Below are 18,216 nucleotides of genomic sequence, written 5' to 3' on the forward strand. Positions count from 1 at the left end.
AGTCATGGGCAGTACGCAGTCAGAGTGATAAATAGGAAAACAGGAAGGGGTTATGGATAACTGACTGTGTCTTCAGAAATTTGCATAATTGTACACTCATAAGATTTTGTTAACTGGTTTTATTACAGATTGGTTTCATACGGGAAAATGCAATAAAATATGTAAAAGGGGGAAGAAGGGGAAAATGTTAAAAACTCACAACTTTAGTAAACAGTTTTATTACAAAAATAACATAACTTCTGAAGTTCATCATTTCTCAACAGTGGGAGCAAAGTTCTCTTTTCCGTCTGTGTACACTTCTGTCTTTAAAACAACATGAAAAAGCTATTTCAACAACAGCACATTTTCAGTTCAGAACTGAGATGTCACACATTCCAAAGGAAGAAATATGCACCATTCCTTTAAAATGACTCAAAACTATGAAATTATCTGTTATTGTCAACAGTTTCTTGTCGTAATACTCAGTAAAAACATTTCAAGCCACAAGGACCACATATCTGAGAAGTTAATATAACCCAAACCCACATGACATATCTCTCTCTCTCTCTCTCTCTCTCTCTCTCTCTCTCTCTCTCTCTCTCTCACACACACACACACACACACACACACACACACACACACACACACACACACACAATTTAAATGAAATTTAAGCTGTTGTCAGAGCTTTCAATGACTGCCTGCATGATCACTATTGTAACTGAAGTCACGTCAACTTCCTCTGAAACAATAGCATGTTTGATGGTTATGGATCACAAACTCACTGCTAAACAATCTGTGCAAAATACTCTTACAAACACATTTCACGACTCAACCTCAGACACAAAATCTCTCACACCAAAGACAGTTGTAAGGATGAACATAAACTTATCTGAACAATGTAGTGTGTCCATGTACACACACAACTGATTCAGCACAGTTTATCACAGAATTTTCTATAGTGGTACATATGATTCCTAACAACTAAAATGGAGGTAGTCTGTGAAAGCTACAAGCAACAGATACAGTTTGAAGTAACTATTATTACAAGAATAGTTATATTCATGGGGACCACACAAAAACTGTGATTTCCTGTCAACATGTTCGAGTCTGAGAACCTCACTAACAATCACACCTTAGGAACCACAAACAAGGAGAAAAACAAACAGACTTTCAGGTACCACTAAGAGCAAAATCCAATAAACATAACAACCAATTTTCCAATACTATTTACAGAGATATCAATAAAAACTTGATAATTTTGCACACTGTAGTTGTAACCTCTTAGCACTATGAAAACAGATGATCATATTAAATGTTTTGCCTCACTTAACCGCCTATTGCCACTTTAGTCCTGTGTGGAAAATTATCTTAAGTGTTTTACATGTCACTACTTTGCCTCAGCATGTGCTTCTAGTTCTACTGACTGGTCTTCCTCCACTTGTTGAACAGGTTTGCCTCGAATGTATATGGGATGACCCTTTCCAATGACAGCGTCCTCTGTGATGTGCACACTGAGAACATCTGAACCTGGTATTTCAAACATTGGGTCAAGAAGCAACTTTTCCTGTGAACAAGAAAATAAGCACAAAATAATCAGCGGGTCCCAGATCTTATTCAGTCATTCAAAAATTATTCAAAACTAATGATGATGCCATGGATTTAGCAGAAAATCTATCATTAACGCAAAATCTATCAACAGTTAACAAGCCTAACAGATAAAATTTTTAAGAGAGAGAGAGAGACAGAGAGGAGGGGGGGGGGGGGGGGCGTGTAGTTGCGAAAAAAAAGTGTATATATAACAGGTATCACACATTGCTACCCACAGTTTTTAACAGAAATCATACTGCATTGGGCAGTAAATAAACAATCAGCACTTCCTACCCTTGAAGAAATGTGAGTATTCAGAAGTGAACTAGTGCCTTAGTAGGCAACAATAAAACACAACTGCTAATGCAAAGATTCGAGAGATAATCATTATGTTACTGCATTTCATATTTCTTTAAGAAAATACTCATTCAAACAATGGGATTGTTGCCACTTTTTACTTAATGTGTCAGTAAAATTTTTAAATCCAATTAATTACTGTTAAATAATAAAGCAACTAGTTTGCTCACCATTATACACCGCAGGCCACGTGCTCCTGTTTTCTTCTCCATGGCTAGTTTTGCAATAGATTTTAAAGCCTCTGGAGAGAATGTTAGATCAACCTGGAACAATGAAATGAAGCATGAGGACTCTTGACCACAACATGTGAAAGAAACTTTATACTGGAAATGGGAGAAGGCAAGGGGGAGAGAGGAGGATAGATGTGTGGCAACACTTGATTAAGTGTAGAATGGGCCTACCATAACGAAAAGTGGGAAAAGCAAAGAAATTTCAATACACGTTTGCAATACAGTGTAATCATAATTTTTATAATTTGATAGTTTTATACACCATTCGAAATCTCAGGAATTATCTGAAACATAGCAGACAGTGGCTCAATGCAAACCAAAACTAAAATATACTTTTTATTATCCTACTATCTGTGGAAGTAAACTATATGTAAACAACAAGAATTTAAGAAACTTACTTTGTCCATATTGAATAACATTTGGTACTGGGGAACCATAGCATTTTTTGGTTCCGTAAGTATGCGAACAAGAAGTTCCTGATTCAATGAATGGAATGCTACAAGAACAGGAAACCGACCAACAAATTCCTGTCAAAGTAAAACATGTATTATCAATGGGCATATTTAGATTTTGGTCCCAACTTATACATACAAATATAATTATTTACTGTCAATTTCAAATAAAATTATTTCAAAAGATTCATCTCCACATATGCATGATGGGAAGGGGGAGGAGCATATTCTTTTCGGGAGACAGGAATTACTCACCGGAATCATGCCAAATTCAATGAGATCTCGCGCTTCCACTTGTCTCAGGAATGCATCCTTTTCGGCATTGTCTTCCTCCACTGATGACACACTGCTCTGATTTGCCTGATCAGCAAGTGTAGCTGCTCTTCGGCCTGGTGATTCTGAACTGCGAGCTCCAAAACCTAGGTACTAGAAATAAGTGCACAACTTCAGTATATTTCTCACATTGTTGTTAGAATGGCATTAGCAAATAATCAAGTTGGTTTACCTTTTCATTCTTTCTCCTACTTATAATTCTATCAAGTCCATTATAGGCACCTGATGCTATAAACAATATATTTGTAGTGTCTACCTGGACAGTTTCTCCACGTAATTTACGAGGTGAATTTCTCTCTGGGACATTTACTATGGTTCCCTCCAGTATCTGCACATAAGTAAAATATTTATATTTATTTATTTGTAATACAGCCAAAATTCACTGCAATCCACTGTACACCACAAAAAGTGCTCAAAGCTTAAACTTTAACTACTCACCATGTTAAGTAGGAGCTAATCACATTAGAGTCTGTACAGTACTGCTTATAGAAGAACAGAACACTTCTAATTGCAAGTCAGCAGCATCTTGATACTTAGAACAAGGATGTTCCTTCTAAAACCATACAACCATCCAGGGCAGCATAATTTGTGGCATTACAGATATGGCAAACACAGTTGACGTAAGATTCAAAGTGGAACAGTGGTAAGCAATATCTCATTTTGGCAGCAGTTAGTACATCTTCACAACTCAGTGGCATAGTTGGCAGGTTGGAAAGCAAATATGTGATGGCAGCCTTCAGTCTTAGCCCATACCTTTTCTATACATCTGAGGTCAGAGACAGGGGGACCAGAACAAAAAGAGAAATATCCTTGTGTTCTGCAAACCACTCTTGCATCATTACCAATTGGAGAATAATTCTGATGGAAACAAACTAATCCATCATGATAAAGTTTTCACAATGATGGCATCACAGTCTTACTCATAACATGGGTATACTACGCAGCACCAAGTCGACCACAGCAGATGCTAATTGAGAGAGTTAATATTCATTACAGAGCCTTTTCTTAACAGCGTTGTGGTTCAGCCTCTTACGCAGGTGCTGGACCTTATTCACTGTTGGGTAACACATTAGTGTTTCAACTGCAGTGTTTATCAAAACGATATTGCCACAATGTGTTGACAAGTTCCTTATGCTGGACAGAAGCCATTTCATGGGAAAGTCCAGGCTCAAACCTACTGCATTCTCCCTTGGCATGGGATCATCATGACAATCCTTGCACAGTACGTTCAAGAATGTTCTACTATAACCATGCCCCCAGCAATATTAAACTTCTGTTCTCCAAAGAACATGGATGTGAAATTCTAGTCGATTACGAAATAGGAGGAAAGTGACACACACACACACACACACACACACACACACACACACACACAGAGAGAGAGAGAGAGAGAGAGAGAGAGAGAGAGAGAGAGAGAGAGAGAGAGAGAGAGAGAGAGAGAGAGATATGTACTATATTTGATATTGTACTCTCTCTGACATCTGAGTGATCTACTCCTTCTTTCCAACCCTTCTCAATCTATTCCTTTTTCTCCTAGAGAAAGGAACTGGAGGTAAGTGCAGAACAGTGAAGTAAACAATATACTGTTATGATTAAAATTTCAAAATCAAATCAGTTGCACAAATCAATATTATCTAATGAGGAACCCACATTTTATCTCAAGGAAAGAATGGCTAAATTAGTTTGCTGGAAACATTATAAAGCAGTTGACTGTTTCACAGTTGTGGCCTCTTTATCACATGCGGTTTTATATGTTGCACCAATACCTTTCTAGTGAACTTTGCAACCCCTGGGCAGCCTGCTGCATGCATAATTCTGATGTGTGGCCCATAAAAGTGCTGAAATGATATAGCGCAAGCCACCAGCTTGGCACAGTGGAGTGCTAGATTCCTTCACACTGCACCTCTTGCCCCTCTACTGCTTTTTCATAATAGGACCTGGCTGAGCAAGGCTAAATACGGCTTGTTCCGACCTAACAATATCTGTCTTCGACCACTGCCTATGCCAAGAACTGTCCCACAGCAGTCTGAGTCATCTAGTTGCATCTACAACTAGCTGCTGCCTCCACTAGCCACTGGTCTACGTGCCACACTTAGATCTCATGCTGCTGGGACTAACTGGTGTCATCCAACTGAGGCCTTCTCCAGGCTGTGATCAACTGACACCTACGAATCTCCAAGGAGTCCTTGATTCACAGTACATGCCTTGAAGCATCTTGCACCTGGCAAACTGCAAGCTCACTGCCATACTTATCTACTCTGGGTGAGATGCCCGACATAGCCACAATGTTGCAAGGACGCCAACACTGCATCTCTACTGTGACTGCCTTTTTGCAACAAAACAGGGCCACAATAGATCTTGCACAGCTTAGGCCATCTACACACATGGACTTATTAGAACCTGCTATTTAGAATGTTTGTGAGAGCAGAACTACACTGTTATAGTGGGTCTTATCTCCTGCTCAGAAATGAGGAACCACATACTGAGGAAGACTGATCCTTTTGTGAAGGAGGAAATTCAAACAGCTCACACTTATGAAACTGTCCACATAGAGCAGAGTCTAAATACAACAGAAAAGTGCTGTGGCAATCATCTCTCTGATACTGGTCATATGAAACATCACGTCACCACCGGCAGAGGCCTAACATTCTCCACAGTCTGGAGAACCCCATCAACAACACCAGCAGTGATGGCTACATCAGTGACAGCAACATTGTCCAGCCGTAAACATTGCTATCTTTATCACATACACAAGGTGTGCTGCCACTGGTATGCAATGTGCCATAGGTGTGGCAAAAACGGACACCTGCAAGATTTATGTTTCAGCAGTTACACCACAAACAAGTCACAACCAGTGGAAGTGAAACATACAGAAGTTCAGACTTGTAGAATGTAGTGCAGTGAAGGTACTTACATATTTATTAAAAACATCAATTCGCTTTTGACAGCAGAAGTAATTTAAATTACAGTTTCAGCTTTTGGTTCATTTTCGAGTGGTACTGCAAAAGCTAAGAGAATACAATAATGAAGTACAGAGTGTGTATACAGAACTGCAGAAACATAGCCTGTTGGCTGTATCACTGGCTTTATGTATTTCATCAGTTGCATTGCATACGCCGACAAAGTAATATGTAAGATTACTGCTACCATGTTCTGTATGACTACCTAAGCCACTAAGAGACCTTTAGAGCAGAACATATGTATTTTTATACCACTGTTACAAATAACTTTTCCTATCCTGTCCCCTTTCCCCTTATGACTATTATCATCACACAGAAACTGTATGTTCTCAATACATGTACAAAAGATGTTATACGAAGCTTACAACTGTTATCACTGGAATGTACTATCTCTGACTAATGCACAGACGGTCAGACTTGTGAATGTATTTTAGCACCAACGGCCTTAGTTCACATGTAAACAGTGTGTTATGACATTGATTTGTAGCAATTTATGTGAAGTGTGTTAACATTGGTGGCACTTCACATAATTTACATCATTTCACAATGTACAGAGAGAGCTTCATACTCTTCAGATGCTACTGTATTTCTACAGTGAAAGGGCTTCTTTTTGATGATGTCATGTATACAGGGTGTTACAAAAAAGGTACGGCCAAACTTTCAGGAAACATTCCTCACACACAAATAAAAAAAGATGTTATGTGGACATGTGTCCGGAAACGCTTAATTTCCATGTTAGAGCTCATTTTAGTTTCGTCAGTATGTACTCTACTTCCTCGATTCACCACCAGTTGGCCCAATTGAAGGAAGGTAATGTTGACTTCGGTGCTTGTGTTGACATGCGACTCATTGCTCTACAGTACTAGCATCAAGCACATCAGTACATAGCACCAACAGGTTAGTGTTCATCACGAACGTGGTTTTGCAGTCAGTGCAATGTTTACAAATGCGGAGTTGGCAGATGCCCATTTGAGGTATGGATTAGCACAGGGCAATAGCTGTGGCGCGGTACGTTTGTATCGAGACAGATTTCCAGAATGAAGTTGTCCCGACAGGAAGACGTTCGAAGCAATTGATCGGCGTACTAAGGAGCACGGAACATTCCAGCCTATGACTCGCGACTGGGGAAGACCTAGAACGACGAGGACACCTGCAATGGACGAGGCAGTTCTTCGTGCAGTTGATGATAACCCTTATGCCAGCGTCAAAGAAGTTGCTGCTGTACAAGGTAACGTTGACCACGTCACTGTATGGAGAGTGCTACGGGAGAACCAGTTGTTTCCGTACTATGTACAGCATGTGCAGGCACTATCAGCAGCTGATTGGCCTCCCCGGGTACACTTCTGTGAATGGTTCAGCCAACAACGTGTCAATCCTCATTTCAGTGCAAATGTTCTCTTAACGGATGAGGCTTCATTTCAACGTGATCAAATTGTAAATTTTCACAATCAACATGTGTGGGCTGACGAGAATCCACACATAATTGCGCAATCACGTCATCAACATAGATTTTCTGTGAATGTTTGGGCAGGCATTGTTGGTGATGTCTTGATTGGGCCCCATGTTCTTCCACCTACACTCAATGGAGCACGTTATCATGATTTCATACGGGATACTCTACCTGTGCTGCTAGAACATGTGCCTTTACAAGTACGACACAACATGTGGTTCATGCACGATGGAGCTCCTGCACATTTCAGTCGAAGTGTTCGTACGCTTCTCAACAACAGATTCGGTGACCAATGGATTGGTAGAGGCGGACCAATTCCATGGCCTCCACACTCTCCTGACCTCAACCCTCTTGACTTTCATTTATGGGTGCATTTGAAAGCTCTTGTCTACGCAACCCCGGAACCAAATGTAGACACTCTTCGTGCTCATATTGTGGACGGCTGTGATACAATACGTCATTCTCCAGGGCTGCATCAGCGCGTCAGGGATTCCATGCGACGGAGAGTGGATGCATGTATCCTCGCTAACGGAGGACATTTTGAACATTTCCTGTAACAAAGTGTTTGAAGTCACGCTGGTACGTTCTGTTGCAGTGTGTTTCCATTCCATGATTAATGTGATTTGAAGAGAACCAATAAAATGAGCTCTAACATGGAAAGTAAGAATTTCTGGATACATGTTCACATAACATATTTTCTTTCTTTGTGTGTGAGGAATGTTTCCTGAAAGTTTGGCCATACCTTTTTGTAACACCCTGTATATGTAGGAGGATTTTATGTCCGACATGTGCAGAAGTAAAATGTAATTGACGTATTAATTTCACCATTTTTGTAATTACTACTGTGTACAGAACATGTTTCTGCAGTCCTGTATATACATGCTGTGCTTCATTATCGTATTCTTTTTAGCCTTTTCAGTATCACATGAAAACAACTCAAAGGCTGAAGCTGCAATTGTGAAACAAATAACTTCTGCAGTCAATGGTGAATATGATGTCCTTTCAAAAATTGTAGACTGTGAACTCTGACCATGTAAAGTGGATCAAGACTTAGATGTGTTCATTGGCAAACACTTAGTGAAGTTACTCCTTGACCCTGGAACTTCTGTGTTCCTGATAAACCTACTCACTTAAATTTAGGGTCAGTCACTTGCAAGCATGGCCTCTGGACACCATCATTTGCTCTTGCTATGAAAACTATCAGTTTTACTCAGTTGCAACTGAGTTACACCTCCAATAAATTTTCTTACATTAGCTGACATGTGGACAACATTTTTCGGGTAGATTCTATCCACTTTTTGGTTGATCGGATCACAAAACAATACACGCCATGCAACCAACGAACCTTGTGTCACCCTTAAAATTATCTGTAACAGACATGCTCAAATCTTTTCATCTGAGTTACGGAAGACAATTGATTTGGGAGTTCACATCACTTTTAGGGTGACGGCTACCCTATGCTTCATCAAATCTCGTCTGGTGCCACTGGCTCTAAAGGATGCCATCAAAACAGAGCTGGATAGACTCAACTCACTCATGAAGATGTATTAATGCCTATTCCTCAAAAATCAATGGGTTGCTCCTCAATGAACAGTATTCACTCCCAATGGCACTTGTTCCACAGGTTGGCAGGAAAAGGACTCTAACACAACCTGCGCAAGTGTTCCCCCATACCAGCAACCTTCCCATATTTGGGGATTCAGATCCCAAGCTGGTGGACTCCACTAATGAAAGATCATGTAGCAGTGATCAACAAATTGTAGCCAGCCATGAATGTACAAGACGAACAAGCGTTTCAGGGCAAATTCAACTATTTTGGCCGCTTCACTGCAAACATAGCTGATCTTTCTTATCCACTGAACAACATATGATGGCAGGAAGTGCAGTTCGTATGGTCATTGTGCTGGTCGTAGCAATCAGTGTACCCCTCCCACATGGGGACATGTGGAGTCCTGCCCCACTAATAACCCAATACCACTGCCGGCCTTACTGCATATGCTTCTAATACCCTATCCACCTCCCAGCAACACTACATTCAAACAGAATATGGGGTGTCTTCATTGTCACCTACACAGTCCAGAAATCTAAATTGTTTCTTTATGGACAGAAATTTTATTCCAACATGGACTGTTAATCACTGCTCACCATATTCGTCTTAAGCATAACTTGGTAGACAGAACCACCCACTGACTACAGTGCTAGGCACTTTAATTTTCACTATCCTATCCACTGCTGGGTAGCAATGTTACATGCTAATGTGGACACTGTTTCCCAATTTCCCATGGGACTCGGTTCAATTTCTGAGCAACACAAAATGGAGTGTTTTCAGCTTCATTCAGATCAGAATTTGGTCATTTCAGCTTTTCCCTTAATATGTGAAGCCATGGCGTCCCCCTGCAATGACCCAATGTTAAGAGGTCTCACTCACTTTTTATAACACAAGTTGTCAGACACACTTCTTGGCCCTGGTTTTTGCCCTTACTGGCCACAACGATATTAACTACACACAAACCTAGGGGTTCTGTTGGGGGTCTCAGATGAGGACTACTGCCACGTCCTGGTTCTTCTGTCTTCGAGTGCAAGTGCTGAACCTTCTGCACACTGCCCACTGGGGTATATCCCAGATAAAAAGTTTGATGTGACAACATGTATTCTGGCACAACATTGGCTCAAAGATCTCAGACCTTGTTCACCAATGTTCCACCTGTCAGGCCACAGGAACCCTCTCCCTGGTCTGAAGCGGCAGAGCATATTCACTTAGATGTCACAGGGCCATTTAGGGCTCCATGAGGTTTGATATTACTGACTCCTTTTCTCACTTCATTTTTTGTTCTGCTTGTCCCAAGTCACTTCTGCAATCATCATCATCATCATCATGACCTCAGAAAAATCTTTGCCATGAACCCACCTCCACACTGATACCATGACTGCGTTCACCTCAGATTTCGAACACTTCTGTGTCCGTATCAGAATCAAACACCTTAGTATCAAGCTCTTTATCTGGCTTCCAACAGTCATGCAGAACGCTTCGTACAAACTTTCAAGAGCTAGCTTCATAAGGAAATGATGTCCAACACTGCTAACTCATTCTGTAGGCCTCTGACAACAGGGCCAGTATGAATAAAGGCTGCAGCCCAGCAGAGCAGCTTCATAGCTGTCCTTATTGCACCCTCTTGGACATGCTAAGTCTGCCACCTGCGCATGTCATCTCTGATGCCTCTCCTTTCCAGGGAGCAGCCCTGTGTGAGTGTGAGTGTTCATGTGCTACCCTCCCTAGATGATCTCCGCCCACCTTAGGTTGATGTATACCTTGGTACCTGTCCACAGCTATCTGCGGTGCCATCAAAATCAACTGTCTCCACCATCCTGTCCAGCAGCCACATTCTTCTCTAACCCTGGTGGATTCTAGGTCTCATGGTGTCTCACAATGAGCATTGTTTTGCCTCAGCCCTCCATAGTTAATGCCCAAGGACACCAATCTGCCGGCCCTCCCAAAAGCAACACTGCCCAACCGCATGCACCTGCCACTTCTCCTATGGAAACCTAGAAGCTGTACCAACATTACTGCTAGCCACAGTGGTACCAGGTGCCACTTGTCACCAGGAGCACACACTGATGGGTCCACACTTACCAGAATGCCACATGTAAGCTGGTCCAGTGCTGGTCTGTGTCAGTTGTTATTAATGGCAGCATCAGCGCAATGGAAATATGCACCAGTTGTCTCCTGGTTTGGTTCTTGCTATGGAATTAGTTTACAGGTGTTTACTCTTTGGATCATGTTAGTAACTGCGCAGACTGGACTATGATTGGACTGGTAATTTGTAAAGATTGCTTGCATTAATCTGGGGAGCATTCAGTAATATATCTCAATTTTTTTGAATAAACTTGGGTTAGTCACAATTATTTTTGATACAGATATGCTCTATAACAATTCTCATATTTTCCACATCAGGGACAATGCTCCATTCTTTAGGTCACATCTTTCCAAATTAATTACGTTTCTGCAAGTTATTTCAGTTAAAACTCTTTTAAAATTCTTTCATAACCACATGTTCCTCACGACTTTTTGCATTGAAAAGCAATAAGTAGAAGAGATAAATACTAGAAGTGCTCCATTTTAGAGTCATATTACTGACAGCTTCAGAGTTCCTAATATCTCAACTGATACTATCTGAACTTTCTGAAGTGCTCTCCTCCTCTCTTTGGAGTTAAAAATGCATTCAAGTAAATGAGAATTCTATTACTAGTTTCTGAACTGTATGTGTTCAGTACTAAATCGTTCAGTAATTTATTGGATTCTGAGTTGATATCCAATAGCCAACACATAATGTTGAACAATATTTTCTCTGAATCTTTCCAGCTGTGAAAACAGTAAAGCAACATCATCACAATACGACATTTTAAACAACATTTAATAATAGTACTTTTTCTCATTTGTTATTTAATGCTAGCATTGGTGGTGTATTTGCCACCATTGTCTAAACTTTGTTTCTTACACCTGTATCACCTTACTTCTAAGCCAGTTTTCATTCAAATGCTGAATACACAGGGAATAGCCAGACGTACACCATATTGCATACAGTATCAGTTAACATCTCTTCAACAACAGATTAATTCCATAATAGCAACTAGTGTTTAAAAATTACCATGAAATCAGTTATACAAGTGAACGTCCTATTAGCTCACCTTGAGCATTCCCTGCTGAACACCTTCTCCACCAACATCTCTCAACTGATGTATTCCAGGAACTGCCCCTATCTTATCCACTTCATCAAGAAACACAATGCCTATAATAAAGCAGAATATGAGTTATTTTACAATTAGGAAATTACACATCATCATCACCACCACCACCACCACCACCACGTGGCTTTGCTGGTCTCCCATCGGACACCACCCCAGGTGGCTTATAGGAGAATACTCACTAGATATGGTGGGTACCATGGAAATAAAATACCCGGCAGTCCAAAACTAGTGGCTGCTACCTTGTAGTGCGATACTGGCTTATCAAAGGCTAAAGGAAGAAAACCTTGGAAATAAATTACCTGGTCCCCCAGGTTGGGGGTTGTGCAGTGGGCCAGCTCTTCACTCACATGAAAAAATTAAAATGTTAAAAAAACTAATAATATGCTTCTGAAAAACTGGACTCTTGGACAATGAACTGGCGAAGAAAAAAGGAAAATGACATTTGGATGCTGGAAAGTGCAAGTTATCTTCGCAAAATGGTAGACTCAAAATGGATGTACTCTCTGACACCAAGACGAAAGGCAAAGGAAGTAAAGAACTTTGTAATTATGTACATATTTGGAGTGGAGTGTCCAAAGCAGTAAGAGCCAAGCAGGAGTCACAATTATATAAAGAGAACATGGAAAAAGACAATCTCAAATTGAGAATTTATTAATGAACATATTACTATGGTGGAAATGACTATCTGCCAGGGAAGTTGTAATTATTGGTGTATATGCACCCACGAATGACACAAGATACCAGGAGAAAGATACTTTCTGGACAATCCTTACAGAGTCTATAGAAAAAGTCCCAAGGAGGAAGGAACTGATTATAATGGGGGATATGAGTGGAAGAGTAGGAATTAGAGAATTGCATACGATAGTGTGAAAACATGAAGAGACAATATAATGGCAATGGAGAATGACTGACTGAAATTTGAGAACAGTTTGATCTGAAAATTAGCAACACATTTTTTAAACACAGATATTCATATACTTTGAAACAGAACACTAGAGTACTTCACATTCTATAATAGATTATATTATCATTAGGCACACACGTAATTTCAAGGAAGCAGATGTTAAATCTTCTAGAGGAGCCCAGAGTGAATCAGACCATTATGTGGTAAAAACAAAGAATTTTTGGCCAAGGGACAATGCAAAGAATGATACTAACAACACTAAAATGAGCTGTGCCACGAAAGCTCAAAATCTTCAATTCAATACTGACAGCCTACAAGATGAAAGTATATGACCATTCTTTGCTGCTAGAATGGAAAAGACATTTGAAGAATCATGTGAAGGACTACAGAGGAAATACACGAATACATAAAAACCAATGTCACAAATATAGCAACAGAGATGCTGGGCATAAGGGGAAACAACCACACCTGTACAGCAGAATGGTGGTCAGAGGAAACAGAGGTGGTAATTAAAGAAAAGAGGAATGCATTTAACCAGTGGTTGAATGATAAATCATAAGCAACAAGAACAATCTAAGAGGAAAAGAAGAATGAAATGAAAACAAAAATGGCTCTGAGCACTATGGGACTTAACATCGGTGGTCATCAGTCCCCTAGAACTTAGAACTACTTAAACCTAACTAACCTAAGGACATCACGCACATCCATGCCCGAGGCAGGATTCGCACTTGCGACCGTAGCAGTCGCGCGGTTCTGGACTGAGCGCCTAGAACCGTTAGACCACCGCGGCCGGCAAAAATGAAAACAATAAGGACAGCAAAGAATGAAGCATGGGTAAGGACACGGGCCAACTTCAATAATAAACTAGGATTTGGGAGTGCGAATGAAGCGTAGTCAGTATAAAAAGTTCTCGACAAAAGCCAAAACTTATCTTCAACTGGTAACACAAAAGGAGTGAGAAGAATATTTCCAGAAATTATTAAATTAGGGTGGAGAATAATATCTGGAGGAAGGAACAGTGGAAGGAAAGGAACAGGAAGAGGAGATCCAAAGTGGGCGAGTAAGGTTCTAAGAGCAGGGAAGAAGGATAAATCACCTGGACCACACAGTATCAACCTGGAGTTCTTAAAATATGGGGGTGACAAAATTTTGACACTAATAACACAGTTATTGAATAAAATGTTACATGGTGATTCAGTACCCAAGGAAATGAAGCTGGGATATATTAATACCATATTTAAGAAAAATTATCACAAAAGCTGCTCAAAAAATCAAGGTTTTTGTGTTATAAACAGTTTAATGAGAATTTTTGGGTAAATAATTTTAAAAAGCTGGAAATAAATTTTAAAACCCAGAAAGAGCAAGGTGGCTTCACAGACAGTAGATCACACGTAAGAGCATATTTCCACATTACAACAGATCTTAGAGAAACATAGGGAAAAAAACAAAAAAAAAACATAGGATTAACTTTCACAGACTTCGAAAAAACATGATACTGTCCCAAGAAAACTACTCTGGCAAGCTTTACATATAGTAAACATAACTGGTCTTTTAATAAAATAATACAAGAAATATGTAAAGATATATGACAAGTGAAAATGGGTAATAAACATTCACAGATATTTAGAACAAGAACGGGTCTGTTACAAAGCTGCCCCATGTCACCAAAATTATTTAAAATATCGAGTCTCAAGGCATCATCTCATAAATGCAATGGGATGGGGCTGGAAATTAAAGATGGAGTTTATTTACATCACTTACTATTTGCTGAAGATCAAGCAGTTACAGCACAAGATGGAGTGGATGCATATTATATATGTAATTAGTTAGCAATGGAATGCAGAAACTGGCGATTGAAGATTAATTATCAGAAAACAAAATACCTCATTAATGATCCAGGTGACTTATACATGGAGCAAAGAGAATTGAGAAGGTCAAGACTCTCTGTTATTTGGGATCCATTTTAGAGGTGTAGGCAAAATCAGAGGTAGAAATTAATAAAACAATTGTCAGTGGAAGGAAGATCATTGGGATGCAAATCAATCTTACGGAGCAGAAACATAATAAACAGAACCAAAAGAATCATATGTAAATTGATACTATAGAGCATAGTTACGTATGGCATGGAAACAGGGACTACTAATCTGAAACACGCAAAATAACATCTGCAAGCAGTAGAAATGGACTTCCGGAGAAGATCAGCAAGAATTTCTAGAAAAGAGATAATAAGAAACAATGAAACAATAAACAGAATGGAAGCAAGACAAAGAATACATGGTGAGATGGACAGAAGGAAATTACAATAGTATGGGCATGTAAGTAGAATGGAGGAAGCCAGAACACTAAACATTATCCTGGAAGGGGAACTGGAGGGAAAGAAGAGGACCACTATGACCACCTGGCTCCAAAATATACAATTGACAATGAGAAGAACTTGTGCATGGGAAGATGATACACAAAATCGGAAATTAAGATCTTATGTAACACGTGTAATAATTTTCAGGTATTTGTTGTGTTGGAGAAGACCTTCGTGTAAAGCAAAATCTCAATAAATGAATAAAATTACTACAACAACAACAACAACTTTCTTCTTTTCACAAGTATCTCTAGTTGGTAATTTTAAAACAATATGGTCTTTTTCCACATCATCTAAAAATGCCAGGCACTGCAATTTTGGTCATATATATTTCTATCTGGGAATTATTCTACCATAATTTGACACCTTGCTTTTGTGTGGTGTCATTTCATAACCAACAAATTTATATTTTGTTTAACACAACTTCATAATTGGTATTTTAGCTAGTCGAGTGGTAAGGGGGCAGCCATCAAACAATGTTTCTCGGCGGAGCCCTCCAATAACCTAGGGATTATTATGATCTGATATGCCAATTTGACTGATTTTGGCTCGACATCCTTTAGGAGTACACCTAACAACTCTGAATCACTGCCAATTTGAATAACTGCTTGTATAAGAGCCAGAGGCAGACCAAGGCTATACTGATTTGCTCAATTTGTGAAGCTCTTTCTCTTGAATAAATCATCCAATTTTTCTGAAGTGGTAATAGTTTGTCTGTCTGTTCGTATACATCAAATCCACTGATTTCTGTCCCATTTGCTTACTTCCTTTGTGGTGCATCTTTTTGACTTAGAGTGTATTTTTTTTCCTTTGTATTTAGTTGCAAACCAATTCCTCTCAAGGCTTTTAGTAACTACTATGTGAGAGTTACAATTTCTGTTCTATAGTCTACTGAAATATTACATTGTCAGTATAAAGTAACAGTTGAATTTTATTTGTTATTTTGTGGTCCTCATTTGTTAATTTTTTGGGTCCCTATTTATGTGTCAGATATGTTAGATTACTTTTTTTGACCAGTGTGAAGAGAATTGGTGATAACCTCTCTCCCGATTTGACATCAGAATGCGTACTAAAGACATTTGCAAGGAATTTTTTATTTTTATCCTGAAAATTGCATTTTCTGCACATATTTTTATTACATATGCAAGTCACAAATTATATAATTAATTATATTACAAAAATACAGCACAATATCAATGACAGTGAAACAACTGTAGTGAGCAGGACAAAATTATACAGAAACAAGTAAATACAATTGTTTAATGTTACGGTGATATAGTTCTACACTGCAACTACTTGTAATGCAGCTCACAAACTAAAATAATGAGCAAGTTTCAAACTTAAATGCACAGATTCTTTTGATTCCTCCAGAGTGTTTAATCTCTTAGCCTGAACCCCCAGTTACTGAATTTTTGTTATTTCCACATCATTTGACTGATTAAAACAATAGAAAATCATTTATGCATTAATGTCTATGTTACAAATAGGACAGATTGCTATTCACCAGACAGAGATGATTATCAGCTGTAGACAGGCACAATGAAAAGATTGCTAAGTACACGAGATTTCAACTAAAAGGTCTTCTTCTAAATACACACACACACACACACACACACACACACACACACACACACACACACACAGTATCTAGCCACTGAGGTCAGACTGCAAGCAACTGTGCATGATAGGAGAAGCTCTGGGTGTTGGGGGTAAGGCAGAGGCCCAGATAGCAGTTTAGGAGAGGGGGCTGGTAAAGTGCTGCTAATGGGAGCTTGCAGAGATACTGCTATATACTATATATACTATACTATGCTAATATACTTCACTCCGGCAGCTCCAGAGATGGGAACTTGCTCTTAAATATATCCTCTCTTCCCGTTACCCACCAGTCCTCAACCTCCGCTAATTTCAAGTTGCCGCCCCTCGTACATCACTTGTCACTCAACAACATCTTTGCCTCTGTACTTCCGCCTCGACTGACATCTCTGCCCAAACTCTTTGCCTTTACAAATGTCTGCTTGTGTCTGTGTATGTGCGGATGGATGTGTGTGTGCGCGTGCGCGCGCGCGAGCGAGAGTGTATACCTGTCCTTTTTTCCACACTAAGGTAAGTCTTTCCGCTCCCAGGACTGGAATGACTCCTTACCCTCTCCCATAAAACCCACATCCTTTCGTCTTTCCCTCTCCTTCCCTCTTTCCTGATGAAGCAACCGTTGGTTGTGAAAGCTTGAATTTTGTGTGTATGTTTGTGTGTCTATCGACCTGCCAGCACTTTCGTTTGGTAAGTCACATCATCTTTGTTTTTAGATATGGAGAATCAACCATAAATCAAATTCATCTTTTCATTACCTCACACAGCTCAAGTCTCGCACTCAGAACAAGCTACAAAGACAGCCTGTAAATCCCACTTACTATGGGGTAACACACATTTCCAAATTTCAAAATAAACTATTTTTACTAAACCTGTCTGATTTGCAGATGGACAATACAGACATATCAGTGTGTGTAATGTCATACACAGCCTTGAGGGGACCTGTGGCAGGAACAATGCATATATTCCTGGCCGGTCACGTGAGCCCGGTGGCTGGTTTTTCCTTTAGTTGCTATTATCTGACTCACGTCTACCTGTGAACTCTGCACTCTCATAACTGTTTACTGTGTACTTATTTTGCCACAAATATAAACTTATGGTTTCTGTCACTTCTTGCGTATATGAGACTTTGATTATGAAATGCATGTTGTCCAACTAAGTCGTGTTTGGATTTCATTCTCTAACTCTAGAGCAAACTCATAATAATTTCTATCTGTGGGTCTGATGAATATTTTGCCAATAAATATCACTGTTTGGCTCACGTACTAA

At 39.6% G+C, this 18,216-nt stretch overlaps 1 protein-coding gene across 3 annotated transcripts in view; it reads right to left on the bottom strand.

The window, feature by feature from the left end:
* Positions 1-202: 202 nt before the first annotated feature.
* Positions 203-18,216, bottom strand: part of LOC124804619 (ATP-dependent Clp protease ATP-binding subunit clpX-like, mitochondrial) — a 126,797-nt gene continuing 108,783 nt past the window's right edge. For all 3 annotated transcript variants that reach the window (XM_047264821.1, XM_047264823.1, XM_047264822.1), the window contains 6 exons: positions 12,038-12,138; positions 3,114-3,269; positions 2,864-3,034; positions 2,555-2,683; positions 2,097-2,189; positions 203-1,546 (listed from right to left, as the gene is read on the bottom strand). In XM_047264821.1, coding sequence (XP_047120777.1) covers positions 1,370-1,546; positions 2,097-2,189; positions 2,555-2,683; positions 2,864-3,034; positions 3,114-3,269; positions 12,038-12,138 — 827 coding nt within the window. In that variant the 3' untranslated portion in view covers positions 203-1,369. The remainder of the gene's footprint in view (positions 1,547-2,096; positions 2,190-2,554; positions 2,684-2,863; positions 3,035-3,113; positions 3,270-12,037; positions 12,139-18,216) is intronic.

Source organism: Schistocerca piceifrons, chromosome 7, assembly GCF_021461385.2.
Source record: "Schistocerca piceifrons isolate TAMUIC-IGC-003096 chromosome 7, iqSchPice1.1, whole genome shotgun sequence".
NCBI lineage: Eukaryota > Metazoa > Arthropoda > Insecta > Orthoptera > Acrididae > Schistocerca > Schistocerca piceifrons.